This window comes from Alosa pseudoharengus, unplaced genomic scaffold (assembly GCF_046254945.1).
Source record: "Alosa pseudoharengus isolate Yale_2024_CS ecotype anadromous, Long Island Sound unplaced genomic scaffold, YU_APseudo_1.1 YU_APseudo_1.1_scf_4, whole genome shotgun sequence".
Classification (NCBI taxonomy): domain Eukaryota; kingdom Metazoa; phylum Chordata; class Actinopteri; order Clupeiformes; family Clupeidae; genus Alosa; species Alosa pseudoharengus.
Window position 1 is genome coordinate 43,843,264 of NW_027468774.1, and position 17,765 is coordinate 43,861,028.

General features: G+C 43.3%; 2 protein-coding genes across 2 annotated transcripts in view; one reads left to right on the top strand and one right to left on the bottom strand.

Moving 5' to 3' along the window:
- The first annotated feature begins 310 nt into the window (after positions 1-310).
- tbcd (tubulin folding cofactor D) overlaps positions 311-17,765 on the top strand; it is a 37,932-nt gene continuing 20,477 nt past the window's right edge. Inside the window, exons 1-17 of the mRNA XM_076266515.1 lie at positions 311-943; positions 1,040-1,090; positions 1,233-1,330; positions 1,429-1,530; positions 2,956-3,102; positions 3,219-3,274; positions 3,456-3,588; positions 4,751-4,796; positions 4,897-5,029; positions 6,058-6,194; positions 6,310-6,370; positions 6,462-6,536; positions 6,724-6,818; positions 12,879-13,035; positions 16,221-16,278; positions 16,381-16,410; positions 17,372-17,457. Coding sequence (XP_076122630.1) covers positions 754-943; positions 1,040-1,090; positions 1,233-1,330; positions 1,429-1,530; positions 2,956-3,102; positions 3,219-3,274; positions 3,456-3,588; positions 4,751-4,796; positions 4,897-5,029; positions 6,058-6,194; positions 6,310-6,370; positions 6,462-6,536; positions 6,724-6,818; positions 12,879-13,035; positions 16,221-16,278; positions 16,381-16,410; positions 17,372-17,457 — 1,655 coding nt within the window. The 5' untranslated portion in view covers positions 311-753. The remainder of the gene's footprint in view (positions 944-1,039; positions 1,091-1,232; positions 1,331-1,428; positions 1,531-2,955; positions 3,103-3,218; positions 3,275-3,455; positions 3,589-4,750; positions 4,797-4,896; positions 5,030-6,057; positions 6,195-6,309; positions 6,371-6,461; positions 6,537-6,723; positions 6,819-12,878; positions 13,036-16,220; positions 16,279-16,380; positions 16,411-17,371; positions 17,458-17,765) is intronic.
- znf750 (zinc finger protein 750) lies at positions 7,697-11,736 on the bottom strand. Its single transcript, XM_076265373.1, has 3 exons — positions 11,653-11,736; positions 8,503-9,854; positions 7,697-8,315 (listed from the first exon to the last, which is right to left on the bottom strand). Exons 1-3 carry the CDS (start codon positions 11,683-11,685, stop codon positions 7,697-7,699), a joined length of 2,004 nt encoding a protein of 667 aa, XP_076121488.1. The 5' UTR covers positions 11,686-11,736.

The following is a 17,765-nucleotide window of genomic DNA, read 5'->3' on the forward strand; positions in this document are numbered from 1 at the left end:
TTTTAAAAGTAATTTATCTCATGGTACTTGCCTTGTTTCAGTAGAGAGGCTTCACATTTGATTTTTCTAACTGGAGTGTGACATAACCTGAAACACATTGTGGTTTCTTGTCTGTCCTCTGTTTAAGGTGTTAGATGTATCGGTATGTACTTCACTGAATTAATTTATTGAAATAATGTTCCCTTTAAAATAATAATATCTTATTATATCATTCAATGAACAGTGAACACATGCAAGGACATTTCAGCTATCCAGTGTCAATCTTTACATGCAAGGACATTTCAGCTATCCAGTGTCAATCTTCCCATCAGCGCTTTTAATTTGATAGTTTCCATGAACCGGAAGTTATTGACCTGTGTCCAAAGTTTAAGTTCCGGCGTGATGTATCATGACATGAATATAAAAGTAGAGAACAATGTGGGTATCACGTTATAATACAGTTTCATCATACAGTGTATAACAGTTGAAGTTTTCTTAGTTAATACGGAGGATTCATGCAAGGTTCATATTTATTTATTTTTATTTACGTCGTTTGCAGTTGTGCACTGTGAAAGAGAGTGCGCTACGCAGTTGATAAGTAGATGTGTCACACAATTGTCGGTTTGATTGCTACCAACGGACAGCGCGAGTAACTTAACAGTATCAGTGAACATATTGTTGTGTTTTTTGAGGTAAAGCCTTACCAGTCATTGATAGTTACAAGCGTCCACTTAAGTTAAGCTGCAAATTATCAGCATCCTCTGAGACAGTGCAATGGCACTGACAGACACAGAATCAGGTAACGCCAATGGAGAGGACGGAGTTGGGGAAGCCGATGTGATCGCAAAGGCTTGTGTTCTTGATGGGTTCACCTTCAGTGCTGAGGTGAGGTCTCTGATTGCCAGTTTACCTGAAATACACGAAGATACAGGCAGAACTGAATCTGCAATAGAGAGATTCATATGTAAGTCAACCTGCTCCCAGTTTTCTTATGTGAATACCTATTCATGTGTTTGTGTGTTTGACATAACATTGACATTTGTGTTGTTGTGTGCTGCAGACATTATGGATAATTACCAAGAGCAATCTCATCTTTTGGATCCACACTTGGGTAGTATTCCAACTGGCTCCTTGTTTTCCTATTGGCCGTTTTTTTCACCCACCTCATTTACATAGGTTCTGAGCTGGCATTATTGTATATACTTTATTGTCATCTCTCACAGACATTGTCTAATGATCTTTTTCCACCTTAGAATGGATGGTGAACATGTTGCTAGAACTTATCCGCAATGAGAAGTCCCCACCGCTGCTTGTGCACCTTGGATTTAAATTTCTTTACATTGTCTGCAAGGTAAGTGTCGTACACAACAACCATTTGTCACTCTTGTAACATCACACCTTATTACAAGATTGTCCTCTGTGTATACCCTTGACGTATTTCTGGTTCAGGTCAGAGGCTACAAGATCTTTATGCAGCTCCTTCCTCATGAGGTGGCAGACGTTCAGCCTGTGTTGGATCTGCTGTGTAGACAAGACCCCAAAGACACAGAGGTGAGCGCTCAAATATCACCCTCATTTATAAACTGCAGAAGGTTTTAGGAACTACATCACATTTACATTTGAGGAGTTTGGTTCCAAAACGCTATATCTCCATTTTAAAAAACATTAATAAGTCATGTTATTTAATTATGTATTTTAGGTAACATCAATTACATTGCAGTTTTGCTGTTTTGATTGATTAAAGATAAATCAAATAACAATAACCCAATTACAGTCGCACTGAAATTACCTGGAAATCAAAATGTAAAAACTAAATAAATATATAAAAAATTTTGGAATGGAGGATGAAGCATTGTGGAACCAAACTCTTAATTTATTAACTTCGCTGACACTTTTATCCAGAGTGACTTACTATGAGGAATAACATTCAAGCTACAGTGTAGTAGGACTCCTCCGTAAAACAATACATACTAAATCTACATACAATGCAAAAAAAGAAAATAGAGCATGACTGTGCAGATTTAAGTAAAGCCAAGGGATGCATGTAAGAGGGATAGTAGTACAGGGCGGTGCTAGCGTAGTGGTTAAGGAGCTGGGCTAGCGTGTAGTAGCCTAAAAGTTGTCGGTTCAATTCCTGGCTTCCACCGTTGTGCCCTTGAGCAAGGCACTTAACCCCAAGTTGCTCCGGGGACAATGTAATCCCTTGTAGTTGACATATGTAAGTCACTTTGGTCAAAAGGTGTCTGCTAAATGTAATGTAATGTAGTAGATGGACAAAAAGGGTGGTAGGATGTTAGATCTTAGAGGTGTTACAAGAGGAGATAGTATAGTATAGTATAGTATAGTATAGTATAGTATATATACTCTTTTGATCCCTTGAGGGAAATTTGGTCTCTGCATTTATCCCAATCCGTGAATTAGTGAAACACACTCAGCACGCAGTGAACACACAGTGAGGTGAAGCACACACTAATCCCGGCGCAGTGAGCTGCCTGCAACAACAGCGGCACTCGGGGAGCAGTGAGGGGTTAGGTGCCTTGCTCAAGGGCACTTCAGCCGCTTTCTACTGGTCGGGGTTCGAACCGGCAACCCTCCGGTCACAAATCCGAAGCACTAACCAGTAGGCCACGGCTGCCCTACTCTCGGAAGAACTGGGTCTTCAAGAGATTCTTGAAGATAGAGGGATGCCCCTGCTCTGGTAGCAACTGGTAGCTTGTTCCACCATCGGTTAACTACAAACTAGAATAGTCTGTATTGTCATGTGTGTACGAGAAGCAGTGTCAGACAACATTCCTTGGAAAATGGCAGCGGCCAAGGGGTAGCATAAACCCTTATTAGAGGATTCAAGTAAGTGAGTGCAGACCCGGGATATCACTTTGTTGCCAAGAATTAGTGTGTGTATTGCACACGCTAAAGTATTGCAGCAGAATTGTGATCATTGTCATGGTTGTGATTTGGTTGCGCCCTTATTCTCAGACATGGGAGACCCGCTACATGCTTCTCCTCTGGCTCTCCATGACCTGTCTCATTCCCTTTGACCTTTCTCGTCTGGATGGTCATCTGGACTCTGACTCCGCTCAGGGCAGAGAGCCCATTATGGACCGCATCCTTGCCGTTGCCAAGGTAATATACTTGTTGTAAGGGTGACTCCCATAATTTCTCTTTACATGTATCTTATTTACATCATGTGTATTTAGAGGTTCCATTTTATTTGATATTTATTTACACATGATTTACAGTCTTATCTAGCAGTCAGCGACAAATCCAGAGATGCTGCATCAGTGCTTGTGTCAAAGTAAGTCCTTTACAACCTCAGTTTCTGTCTCTAGTCCTGCATGTCCAATGTTTTTCCAATCGAAGGTGTTGTGTATAGACAGCAGGGGGCGCAGTTGTCTGATTGTCTGAAGGACAGTAATTCCTGTGAGGCAATACATAGTAAGTGTTAATTCAACAACATTGAATATGTGTTTGTGTAGGTTTGTGACACGCCCTGATGTGAAGCAGAAGAGGCTGGGAGATTTCCTTGACTGGACCCTCACAACTGTTTCCCAGGCCAATGACCTCACCATGGAGGGCACTATCATCCTGGATGGTGCTTTGCAGAATCTGGTAATCCCACTATTAATGGCGAACAAACTTCCACTTCTGATATATTTCAACATGGTTACTGTGACAAACATGAACATAGTGTTATACCGTAGGATGGATAGAAATGCAATGTATTGCTAACATGTCAATGTTTATATGAATAGCCAAAGGGTTTTCTAATAAATACTTTAACTGATTTGCTTGTGAAAACAAGCAAAGTGTGAAGAGTATGATTTATTGAAGCAGATGGGTGATTAAAAGTCAAGAAATCAGTCAGTTGTATTGGATACTCTGTAATTAAACCATTACCTAGACTGGGTAAACCCAGCCCGATCTGCCAGTGAATTTAGGAAACCTGTACATCTTTCTCTCCTGCTTCCGTTACAATTTTGCGGGGACCAATCACAAACTGGCTTATCCACCTGGTGCACACGGATCGTTGGTCAGATTGGTGAATGACTATCAAATTGTGTACAGAGTCATTTGAACTGCCTGTTGATCACGCCTTTTGTACAGTAGAAAATACAGAACAGACTCCCCAGACTTTTGTTCAATCTTAAAAGATTGAGCTTGGTCTGGTGATAGCCAGACTAACCATTACCTTGCCTTTGACACAGCTCATTTCTAAGAACAAGAATCTACTACCAGCTTCCTCATTTCAGTCAAATAATAGAAATGATCAGCTTTGTTAAAGTCAGACTTGTTATGATACACCTGGTTGTATTTCAAAAGGATTATTAGCTTCTCAAGCTTAGAAAACTGGCCTTGCATGTTTGGAATGCCTTGGAGCGTCTTATGTTAATCACTTTTGGTGCTGGCAGTCTTTGAAACTGGCTCTGTGTGTTGACAGAATGCCCTGGGAGCTGAAATAATAAGCTCTGCATATTATTAAATGTCACATATGCGTCCCCTGCGAGGGAAAATATCTGTTTGTTTTATTTTAAAGGTCATGTTTTTTCCCCAACTGTGATTTCGAGATCTCTATTGACTCTCAATCAGAGCGAAATGGGTACAACCTGCAGGGTTTCACACTAATTGTTTGATAAAGTCACAGCAATGTCTTCCGAAAACATTTCCAGTTGCACCAAGTATGTCAAGGTTTTGAGTGAGGAATAGGTCGAGGGATCTTGCATTCTACAATTTGGCAAAATCTCACTATGGGTCCTCACATTTTTCCCCCTAGTGCCAGTTATTCAAGCATGGCAAGAGAGATGACTTCCTCCAGTATGGTTAGTGCCCCCCCCCCCTTTCCTACTTCACATAAAAATGGACTGTCACTTACTTTGGTTGGCAGTTTGGGTTGCAACCTGGTTATTTGTCCTTCCTCAGCTCCGACAGTCCTCCAGTGCCTTGACCAGCGGCGCCTGCCTGAGAGCAACCAGGCTATGCTGAGGAAGCTGGGGATGAAGCTGGTGCAGAGGCTGGGCTTGACCTTCCTCAAGCCCCGCCTAGCCAAGTGGAGGTGAGGTGGTTCTGCTCTGTTCTGTTCTTTCACTGCTGTTCTGTTCTGCTTTGTTCTTTTCTGTTCTGTTCTGTTTTGCTCTGTTTTGCTCTGTTCTGTTCTGTTCTGTTCTGTTCTGTTATGTGCTGCTCTGCTCTGCTCTGTTCTACTCTGTTCTGCTTTGTTCTGTTCTGTTCTGTTCTGTTCTGTTCTGCCTTGTTCTGTTCTGTTCTGTTCTGTTCTGCTTTGTTCTGCTCTGTTCTGTTCTGTTCTGCTCTGCTCTGCTCTGTTCTGTTCTGCTGTGCTCTGGCAGGGTGATTGAAACACTTTTTAATTAAACTTATCACCCGGAGAGAAGAAATACTCTTTTCTGATTGGCTGGTGAGGTGGCTATTAATTTTGAATAACAGGACACCTATGAAGTAGATCTGGTAAAAAAAAGTTTAATCACCGTTCCATATCAATGCTTATGAATGGTAACTATAACAACCATAGTAGGACGATGGTTGAGCCTGAAAGCAGGCTTCGCAACAATGGAATCAACTGGAATCAACTGTAATCAAGCTAACTGTCCATGCTATCGCTGTTATAGGGCCAAAGAAAGTTGTACAACAAGTCGGCTTCTTTTTAAACGGAACCGCATGTTTCCTTTGCGTGCTATAAAGGCATGACTATTGCCTATAGTGGCAACCGGGTGATAAGCGGGATAACGGCCTTCGAGGTGTCCTGTTATACCTCGGCGGCCGTTATCCCTTACATAATTTACAAAGAGATCATACCACACTGAAAGCTAATAATTTGTCACTAGCAACCTATATCTGTACTCTGTCAAATACAGTTGCATTTAAGCAAAACCGTTCAGGAATTATTTAAGCAAAAGTGGAATGCGCTCCTGGTCAAGACGAATGAAAGAGACATAAGAAACATACAGTTTAAAAAATCCGTACCTCCTGGAAATCAGCATGCATTTTTATGTAATAAAGAACTATAATCCTTGAAAATGTATTGCTTTTTTCTTCAGAAGGTGATGTGCTAAACTTTCTCCTCAGGTATCAAAGAGGCAGTCGGTCCTTAGCTGTCAATCTGGCCCAATCTGACTCCTCCCAACCGATGGTGACCTCCACCCCTGATCTGGACTCACAGGACGAGGACTACGACATTCCCGAAGAGGTGGAGAACGTCATCGGTGAATATCAACCTCTGATTTGCCACAAATTTACATGTTATGTACAGTTATGTAGAGTGGCACTTTACCTCAGTTTTGCCATTTAAACCAGGAATTGTTTGTATATTTTTTGCAGAGCAACTCCTTGTTGGGCTGAAGGACAAGGAAACCATTGTTCGTTGGTCTGCTGCCAAGGGGTACAGTGTTCTGATAACATTTTTGTTTTCCACTTTCACATAATCTATCATCAGTGAAAATGTTAGAGGTGCTAATTTGCATATTCCTCAGAATCGGAAAAGTCACGGGCAGACTTCCAAAAGAGTTGGCTGATGAAGTTGTTGGGTCAGTGCTGGATTGTTTCAGGTATAGATTTTTTTTTTCCACAGTAAAGCCTCCACAACTGAAAGTTACTTTAGTCAGTATAGTTGTTGTGGTTGATGAAATGTTTTGTTCCTTTCTCCGTTTCCAGGAGAGTACAAATGTGTGTTACAGAGAATTCAGTTGTTTAACACCTTGTTATGGTTGCTTAAATGTTGTGTGTCTGTCTCAGTTTCCAGGAGACGGATAACGCATGGCATGGTGGCTGTCTCGCTCTGGCAGAACTGGGCAGAAGAGGGCTTCTGGTGCCCTCCCGTCTACCCGACGGTGTGTATGCCAAACCTCCCACTTACTACACAGGAAGCTTGATGAAAATAGCAGAGATGTTTGTAGTACATTATGCTGCATGGCTTTCTTACCTTTCTTACATTTATATTGACATGTATTCATTTAGCAGACATTTGTATGCAAAGTGACTTACAAAATGAGGAATACTGGTAACATTCAAGCTACAATGCAGAGGAGACCTTAGGTGACCGTATTTACTACAACAATAACTACTACCAGTGGATGAGCGTGTGGAGGTGTTCAGGGGACAGGCAGCTAGCGAATAGTGAGGAGGTGTTTGCTATAGATAGATAGATAGATAGATAGATACATACTTACTTTCTTTCTTTCTTTCTTTCTTTCTTTCTTTCTTTCTTTCTTTCTTTCTTTCTTTCTTTCTTTCTTTCTTTCTTTCTTTCTTTCTTTCTTTCTTTCTTTCTTTCTTTCTTTCTTTCTTTCTTTCTTTCTTTCTTTCTTTCTTTCTTTCTTTCTTTCTTTCTTTTATTGATCGATCCCCAAGGGGAAATTCAGGAAATATGTGACAAAAATGTTTTAGCCCATAAAACGTGTGACTTTGCTTAGAGCACATTTAACTAGAATGTAAATTAATCATAAAGCATAGTTTATTTCAAATATTTTATTTATTAAAGCGAAGGCATTTTAAAGCAGCATTGAACATATCACATACCATCACCCTGTCATTTACAGTGCATACTGGTTTGGTCACTTTGGTTTTATAATACATTACACAAAATACATAAACTCTTACAAAGAATTTGGCATTTTAATATGGGGAAAGAACATTTCATAACCATAATAAGCTTTTTTTTTTATCCAAAACAATTTGTACATCCACTTTCAAGTCCAAATCTACCGAGTTAGCTGCAGCGAGGCCTTTTCTTGGGAACATGACTCGGCTGTTTGGCACTCGCCTTTTTACCAGTCCTCATTGGCGCTTCACTCTTGCTCTTCCCCACGGCTTCCTCCTGTGCCTGATTGGTTCTCGTTATGCTGAGCCTGGTTTCAGCAGTGCAGTCGGGCTTTTCTGTCCGTTCGGAAGCCGGCAGGCTTGGGCAGAGTGGACTTTCCTTGCTCTTGCTGCTGCTGCTACTGCTGTCCTGACTTTGGGAACTGGAACAAGCCAGCTGGCAGAGTGCAAAGGCAGCTGTCTGTCTTTGGTCATTGTGTTCCCCGTCAGAATAATGATGCTGTTGAGTTGTGGACGCTGTGGCGCGCGAGGACCTGATAGAAGCGTCCAGCGCTGGGGAGCGGGCCTGTGTGCTGTAGAGCGCAGGGCCGCTGGGTCGGGTTTTGATGCAGAGGTTCAGAGGCATTTCGTTTTGAGCGCTGTCGGCAGCGTCGCAGCCCTCTGTTTGGCTGCTCTTCACGCGGTCCCTCTTTGAGAGGTCAAGAGGAGTCTGGTCGTCGTCCATTTCATCATCGGCCTCTTGATCGCTATGTGAAGCACTGCAGACCTCACTGGCTTGTGCCTGTGTCCTGTGGAAAGGTAAAGACAAACGAGTTGCGGTCAGTTTAGTTATTTATAGTTGTTATATGCAGGATCCTTTTTTAAAAGCCTATGCAATTTGACCTCCCTAGATGACTCGGCAGGTTTTAATTAAACACTGCGAGATCAGAAGAGAGTCCTAATGAATGGCTTCGTCTGTGCGGTGATGCCACTTACCCCCTTTGCCGATGCAGTATCCTCTGCTTAAGCGAGGTCTGTGGCGGCACTGGCATGGATGTGAGCGGTCTGGAGGCCGGACTGGCACCTTGCCTCGGCTGCAGCGATTTGGAGTTTGGCTGAGCGGTGTGCTGGTCCTCTCCCGACGACGACTCCGCCTGGCTGTGTACGCCGTTGTTGGGCCGATCCGGGGAGCCGGAGGCAGCACAGCCCGTTCTCGGGCTCAGCCGCGTAGTCTTGTCCTGCTGCTGCTGCTGCTGCTGCTGCTCCTGGCTGCTCTGCCCCTCGTCACGCTTGGTGGCAAACGGCGAGTCATTTGGAGCACCGGGAGGGACGTAGCTCCTGTAATCTCTCACGTTGTAGCCGCCGTGGCCGTACATCTCCAGTGGGATGTAGCGTGGCGTCTGCAGCGTAGCAGGGAGCATGGAGGAGTGGTAGAGCCCGTACTGCAAAGGTGAGGTCTGGTACGTGGGCTGGCCAGGTCTGTAGTGGTAGTGTTGGAGGATGGATGGATTAGGGGCGTCCAAAGGCGGGGGAGCCATGGAGCTGAAGTGAGAGAACCGCGGGTCAAGAACATCAGAGAGGTAAGAAGGTACAGTAGGCACGCTGGTTCCACTGGGCAAAGGATGGTTACTTGGGATTAAGTAAGGCTGGTAGAGGGAGTGCAGAGGGCGGTCTGGCAGCACATATGGAGGATAGTCTGGAATCAGATGAGGGAGGAGAGGTTTGACTGTTGGTGGAGTGTGAGCCCATGTGATTGAGGAGTGGACGAATGAGGAGACTGAAGCAGGAGGCTGTTCGGCTTTGGCGGAGGCTTGGGCGTCTTTCTTCTCTCTGAGAGGGGTAACTGGGGAGAAGGCAGAGGAGCTTTTGTAGGTAGCTTTGTCATCCTTCTTCTCCATAGGTTTCTCAAAAGGAATTCTGGAATCTTCTTCTGGAGCGTCATCTTTGGGTACCTCCTCAGACATCCTCTCGTCCTGTACACCGTTAACCTCCCGAGGTTTCTCTTCTGGTTTCTCATCTTGGAGCTTCACACTTTCGACATCGCACACCGGGGTCTTCTCCACTGGAGAGTTTAGGGGTATCTCCTTTGGGGTGCTTTGCAGCAAAATTTTGGCTGACTTGCCGGTGTGCTCTGCTCGCTGTGACACCAAAGACATGGAGTTCTTGCACAGGTTGTATTTCATGTGGTTGAAGAGGTGGGACTTCACGTTGCAGGTGAATGGACACTGGAAGCACTGGTATTTGAAGGGTTTGCCAGGTGGCCGGGGAATATAGTGAGGTTTCTTGGGCTTGCGTTCTTGTCGACTATCCATTTTGGCGGTCTCACTCTCAGGTTTTGAGGTACCTACCTGTAATGAAACAGAATGGCACGAAATCAATGGTCAGAAAGATGCACTTTTACAAAGGAAAGAAAAAACCCAAACAAAAGCAGGCCCCAAAATCAAGTGTTAGAATGTGGGACATGGAAGGCTCTTTTCAACATTTGCTGGTTTTTGATAACAGTTGAATATTATAAGTTTGCCTTAAAGCAACTCCAAAGAGTTTTTTGTACCTTAAAATAATGTTTCCAAAATTGTTTCCGTGGTTCATCAACTCGTAACAGGCAATCACTTCGCGGCCCTCTATCGGCTATAATCGCACTACGTAAGTTTTCCAGATTGGGTAGCGGTTCTGTAGTTCGATGGAGACATAAAATCATGCAACTTTCTCTACCTTATCTGTGGACATCATTATTTGCAAAGCCAATGCTGGATAAACAAATAGCATGCGTGCGACAGAGGAAAAGTTCTTTGGTGTTGGCTTAACTAATATTTATTGTGAAGCCTGTTCGTAGACTGGTGTCCCTGCATATGTGTCATTGGCAACATCTCTAGTGCAACAGCACAACCCACGGCTTAACTCCATCAGTAATCATTGCCCATGGCGCTGTTTGTGCGCCGCCTGCCAAACATGCAAAACAGGTGTGCTTTTGCACAGGTGTCCTGCGGCCCACCCGTCTCCAAGGTTGGTTGGCGGTTCCTGTGAACCTGCATGGTGACTTGTGGCACCGGCTCAACGACTGGCAGCGCTAGGCTGCCTCAGCGCACGAGAACGACCCGAGGAGGCAGTCAGAGGGCCTGCAGAGGCTTGCTCTCCTGACTGAAACCTGCACAGTCAGCGTGGGAATCTTCAGACACCTGCTTCCCATGACTCCACCTGTTCTCTGTGAACACTCACTGCTCTCTCTCTGTGCCTGGTGATCTCATCCTTCTGGGGATGGAGACAAAAAAGGCTGCCTGAACTCATCATATCTTAAGGATATCTTGAGTAGCAGGAGGTCTGTTTCTTCAGTTAAGATGAGAGACGTAAGTTTGAAAATAAAAAAAGAATGGAAATAAAAGGTATTGTGTCAAGGGGTTACAGATTTTGTTCCAATTGGAATTGCCAGTTGAAAGTCACACAAGGTAAGGAGCACCAGTGATTTTGAAGTAGGTTTTCGAATAGCCCGAAGAGGAAATGGGGGGACTGCTGTCAATGAAGGATCGTCTCCTGAGGCCATGCCCAGCGTTCCTGCCTGGAGGAACCTGCTCATCACCTGCTGTCGCAAGAAGTTGCCACTCAAGTTTCAGCTGGGTAGCGTGTTCAGCCACTCCTTTTCTACTCTACTAGAAAAAATCTTCAAGATAAAGCATTTGTTGTGTTTTAAGCTTGCTTTCCATCTCAAGTTGATAGTTAATCTATATGGACTGTGCCATTTTTCGTAAATTTGGTCTGTGGTATTTAGACATTTACAGTTTTTAGACATTTAGATTTTTTTTTTATTACCACCAACAAAAATAATCAACATGTGTTTTTTTACTGTTCTGATTAGATAATAATCGCATAGCTATCTTGCTTGGAAAGCAAATCATCTAAAAATGCCAACATAATATTGCTGACCTGATAAGATTGCAGGTTGGCTAGATCATGGGTAACAGGTGCAACTTTGGCTTTTCTGCTTCCCAGGTTCACCACCTAGTCTCGCCTTAAGAAATTGCTTTGGTTTAACTGGTTTGGTTTAGCAACAGGTCGGTTAAAGGGAGACAGTAGCAAAATGGTAGCCTTTTGTTTCATTGGTGCAAATCTATGTTGGGCGTACAACAGCGAAACTAGATTAACGAGACTCACCTCCGTCTCGGTAGATGCCGTTTCCAGTAGCATAGTTCGAGTCTGGAGTGAAGAAGCTCCTTGTTGCGGTCCGTGAAGCAAAGTTGGGATGTCGGGGGACAACAGACTTGGCCCCGGGTTCTCTCAGATGATCCGCTCAGTGTGATTGCCAGGTTCTCTGAGATCTCTGATGCGAGTGTGTGTTGTGTGTGTTTGTGTCTCTTCCTCCTCTCTCTCTCTGAGCTACTGGCCCTGGGCTGGGTGGGGCTTATTCCTGTGCAGTCCAGCCCTCAGGCGGCATTGATGCACCTGATATTAGTCAGGCCTCAAGCTACCCTTCACATGCTCACAGAGCACAGCCTCTGACAGGGGCCACGTAGCCCAGGCTGCCCTGGAAGAGCACACTGATCTGCACAGCATGGCACTGCTGTGGGATATTTACCATTTGAGTACCAATTAATGTCACTTCTACAGAGAGGGGCTGAGCAGGCCACTAGGTGGATGGGTTGGGCCGGGGGCTGAGCAGGCCACTAGGTGGATGGGTTGGGCCGGGGCTGGACAGCTGGGTTCCCAGGGGTGGGTGTTCTAACTGTAGAAGGGGTGGGTGTTCTAACTGTAGAAGGGGTGGGTGTTCTAACTGTAGAAGAAATTTGCATCAAATCTGTTTGACAGATCTGTCACATCTGCACACAGATCTGTTCCCCATATCCATACTCTACACTTACATTTGACTTTAACGTGACATGAAGGTGTAGGGCACATTTAATTACATCTGCAGTTGTAAGGCGCTGATTGTAAATGTCAAAGTAGATTTTAATATACCGATAAGTAATTCTATACATTTAGCAGACATCCTAATCCTCTGCGTTTCTAATAATTAGCTCACTTGAAACGCTAAAGCATTCTGTGTAAAAAAAAATCGTCTTAAATGAAACACTATGTGAATTTTGTATGTTCTTAGAATAAGCATATATACATACTTTACACAAAACCAGAGCATGTTAGGAATTTATAATATATGAAAGGAATACATTTAGACATTGTTGAAGATTGGCAGTCGATATAGTTGATAAAACACACACTTTTGGCAACAAATTATGTCTTTTTATTAAGGTAATAACAGATGTTAACAGATATCAATTATCACTGTAATGGATTAGTAGTGAATTATAAAAACCTTACGTGTTGGCTGGATTTAAACCTGATATGGTTGATCATGTTCTTTTTGTCTGTCTGTGTGTCTATAGTGGTTCCACTGATCCTAAAGGCTCTGACGTATGATGAAAAGAGGGGAGCCTGTAGTGTAGGCTCCAATGTGCGGGACGCTGCCTGCTACGTGTGTTGGGCCTTTGCCCGGGCCTATGAACCCACGGAACTCAAGCCTTTTGTCAACCAGATTGCCAGGTAGGACTTCCATTTGAACACTCTAGTCAAGTTCTTTACAGTTCAATCTTTATAAGCAAGGTGTTTGAAAGTTATCTGAAAGTATTTTTTGGAAATTATTATATTATATTATATTATATTACATTACATTATATATTGTGTATGACCACTTAAATATATTAATATGACGGGAATGTTTTAGGAGATGTTTTTAAAAAAATCACTGCATTATCATGTACAAATACACCTTTCTCAAAGACTTCTTCAATAATTCCTGATTACCGGTAATTAGTTTTATCCCATTTTAAATCACTCCATGTATATAAAACAGTTATTGTATCAGGGGTATTTGATCGAGTTACAACTGTATGTGTTCATGCTATGCTATTCTTGGCAACCCTCCAAAATAAATACTCAAACAGGCCATTACTACGAACACTGATATTATTTCTGATATCTAATCTTAAATCATCGCAAGGCTCTCTGTTGGAGAGAAGCTAAAAGTACATTCGACTTGGGTGGGTCTATTGACCTAACCAGTACCAATCTGACAGTTTCTCATAGATCTGCACTATGGAATGAATTACTGCATCAAGCATACGGTCATAGCCCAAATCCACAGTCCTCGTACAGCAGAGTCTCTTGTGTAAACTGTAGTTTTGTTTATTCTTCAGTTGGAGACTGCCCTGTTTGTTTACCTAGATATTCTTAACCTCACCTTGTGTTTGTATGATTGCCTTTATACTTCTTTCACTGTATCCTATAGATCAAACATCTATGGTCTCAGTCTCACTGCGCTTTACAGGCTAATGACACAATTTATTAAGTGATTGAATGTACATTCAGTGTCAAAAAACTTTTTTTGTCACCAATATCATATTGGGATGGACCAAGCTGTGAAGATTTAAGACAAGCTTTTAAAGCGCAACCTGACAAACTGCACCAAACATCAATAGATGCCAGTGATCAGTGAAAACTGTTTTCAGTGGTGTAATAAGTTATCCTTGAAAAGAGCAGTAAAGCTAGACTTCGTCAAGTGTGCTGTGACTTGGACTAGGAGAAGCATCCTAGGCTTTTCGTGCTGTTGTGATTTTTTTTTAACCTTCACACTGGTTTTGAAGCTTCTGGGTGTAACTGCTCATGGCCGCATGCTGCACATATGTTTGTTTTACCCTTTGAAGGAGTTTGCATGATTGAGCATGAACGCTGTATGCTATGAATATCAGGTGAAATAAATGATTGCTATAGTGATGATCTCCTGACTACTGGTCTGGGATCACATTTTTATTCAGGAGTTAAGGTTAATTTTGACGAATGACCTTCCTGCCCTTCTATTCCTAAAATGCCGGTAGAACCTGTTCTGTGGCCAGTGGATGGTGTTTGTGTGTTTTGTCTGCTGGGGTTGTGAAGTGTTGTGCAGTGATGGGAACCGGCTGTCGGCAGTCTCTAGCCCTCGCAGGCAGAGCTGCAGTCCCGAGTGATGTGCCGCGCCTTTGGGGCAAGACATGGGGGGGCTCAACCGTCAGAGTGTGCGGAGTGGAGCGTGTGTGTGTGCGTGGCCGCCAGCGGCGCTTAAGCTACGCTAGGCAGTGCGCCACTGCCGTGTTCGAGCCTGCCGGCTTCTGATGGTGCATTTCGGCTCCAGACTGCAGATTCAGTTATTCAGATTCGATTAACGCCAACCCACCCCCCAGCCCCACCCCTCAACACCCCTAATTAAATGCTCAGCCAGGTTTCGCCTGCACTGTCACCAGTTTCGATTGCCGTTTTGGCATTGAAAAGCTTGGACGTGCTCAGTCCTGTTGCAGTTTCAACAGCACCTCACGGCTCTTTCAGCAGAGTGACACGCTGCCTATCGCTGCCTGGAAGTGTAGCGTGACGAAATGAAATAACTCTTGCGTGTGCACACAGACACTAAAAACATGCTCAGGTCGTCTGTGTGCTGTGCAGATGACCATTGTTCAGACACAAGCATTGATAACCGTTTGTAACCGAACTAGTCCTGTGGATCTGCTCCACTCTTGTCCAGTGCAAAGGGCCACATGCTTTACTGATTGATAGAGCCTTTAATGTCCCCAGGGGTCATTGTTTTCACATATCATTCCATGCTCCACAGCACCACATATAACATATAGCACGTTACATGTAACTGATAGCAGGACGTGATGCTGTTGTGAACTACAGCAACACAACTGACTGCATCGATGCCAGTATCGGATAAGCATCGGTGGCTATCCTTTTTTTGTTTTCGTTTTTGTTCCTTGGGGGCTCGTCGAAACTGACATAGCTGTGTTTAGACCCGTAGGGTTGAAAAGCTCCACGGACCTTCCTGGGCGGGTGGCTGCCATAGTGGTGGGAATGCCTCATGGGCACACACACACACACTTACACACACACACACACACATAGCCTAAACTGAGAGCCAAGAAGGAGAATCTGAGGGTGATGAGTGAGTGGGTGGCGTGAGAATCACTATCATTATATCCCCACAGAGTTCTCAGAAGAAGGTCCCTTTTCAAACGAGCCCCTTCAGGTTTGTCCAGTGTGTGTGGTCGATAAGACGGTTAGTACTTAAATGATGCTTAACAGAAACAACATAGAATTTGGTTATGGTTAGGATTACTATTTCACTGGTCAGCCCCAAGCAGATGGGATGCTTCCTCTCTGAGCTGGGTTCCATTCAAGCTTTCCCTTAGCCACCGCTGTGTAAATGCTTGCTCTAAAGCAGTGCTACTCAAACTTTTACTGTCATTTTCAAGCCCCACCTGACCCCATCACCCCAGCAAAAAAATTACGTTAAAATATTATTTTTACACTTTGGTTCCACGTTTCCCGCCTCATACATTTCTATGTCGACCTGTATAAGACACCTATGTTTGTGTGAGGCTATTTTGTTTTGAATGTATGATCTTTATTGTCAAAAAGAAAGACATTAACAAAGATAGGCACAAAAAAAGACACATTTTCTCCTTTTCGTCACGCCCCACCTGTCAAGTCTCTATTCCCCACTAGTGGGGCCCGCCCCACACTTTGAGAACCTCTGCTCTAGAGGGCTCAGGCCTTGTGATCTGTAAAGCTTGAGACAATGTCTGTCGGTTATGGTGCTATGTAAATAAATGAGCAAAATTTACTATAAAAAAATTGTATCGAACTTAATCGAATACGTCCACAGATCATGTCTGATTGATCTCTCTCTGTCTCCTCAGTGCCCTTGTGATTACTGCTTTGTTTGATCGGAACGTGAATTGCCGGAAGGCGGCTTCAGTAAGTGCTGAAGTGTTTTTGATAGGAGACAGTGTGTTTGTGATTGATACCACATTATACAATGTCTAATTATCTCACCTCTTCTCTTACTGTCCTTTCCAGGCTGCGTTTCAGGAAAATGTCGGCAGACAGGTGCGTGGAAAGGATGCCTTTCTCAGTGACAACGTTTGCTTGGTTTACAAACCAAATCAGAGCCATGTTTTCATAAACCTCACTGACTTCTGCAGACTGAATGCATCTTTTGTGTGACGTTCGCCTCTCGTGAACTGAAGATCATTTTGACTGATTGATCTTGTCCACTTGATCTTGTTTTTGTGTAACTCATAAATCCTTATATGCAACACTTAGGGTTTTAGTTTCAGCTTCTTGTCGCAACATATCCACTACAATTGGTGCACCAAATCCAACAACTCTCACTGAACAGACTGAGCAAGAGTGATCGTTATCTTCTTTATACACCCTTACACACACTTACTCTTGAAAGTCTGGAATAGCCTGCATGTTACGACTTGACTAAAGAGACACCTGTCATCCAGACTGCCCATGGCCTTTTTAGTCAATATTTTTCTGTAAACTAATTTACATTGTCTATAAACCACAGGACACTGTTTTATGCTAATAAAAAAAAAAGTGCCCACTAGCCCAATAACTCTCTTGTGCTTTAATCATAAAGAAGAATGAAGAAAATAAATGCATTCTCTTGTAATAGCCACCCTTGTGCATTAACCTCATAGCTGACAAATTTAGCTAAATCAATACGTAAACCTTGGTTAATAGGCGAAAAATTACGGGAATGTTTAATCTTATTCTTCATTTGATTTAGTTAAACTTGAGAAGTCGTGAGGGCTTAGTAAAACAAGGCATTAACATAACTATGCAGTTTTATATGTTCCTTTTCATTTGTTAGACCTGGTGTCTTGTTATTCTGTTCTTCTTCTTGTCTTGTTGTATTGTATTTTGTGTGTTTCCTTGCCTTCCTACTATGTAAAGCGAACCTGGGTTTTCAGAAAGGCGCTATATAAAATAAACTTATAATTATTATTATTATTATTATTATTTTAGTCATGTTGACCCAGGTTGTTCTGTTCCACAGGGCACGTTCCCTCATGGCATAGATATCCTTACAGCCGCAGACTACTTCGCAGTGGGGAACCTCAACAACTGCTATCTGTCCATCAGGTGAGCTTGGCAGATAGAGTTGGCTTTTTGAGACTATTTGAGCTTTTTGAGGCTTTTTTATATATATCATATAAACACACATATATATATATATGTGTGTGTGTGTGTGTGTGTGTGTGTGTGTGTCATAAAGCCACTCTCATCTGGAGACTCTTGACCTATTAGGTATCCCTCTGATGTGGGGTATCTTTGTGGATTCCAGGGGTTTGTTTAGCTCGTAACACGTCTGTTCTTCCCTGAAGCCATCTCTTCATTGGGCCCTTGATAAGAACAGCCCCAACCTGTTTGGAAATGTCACTGTGTCGCTT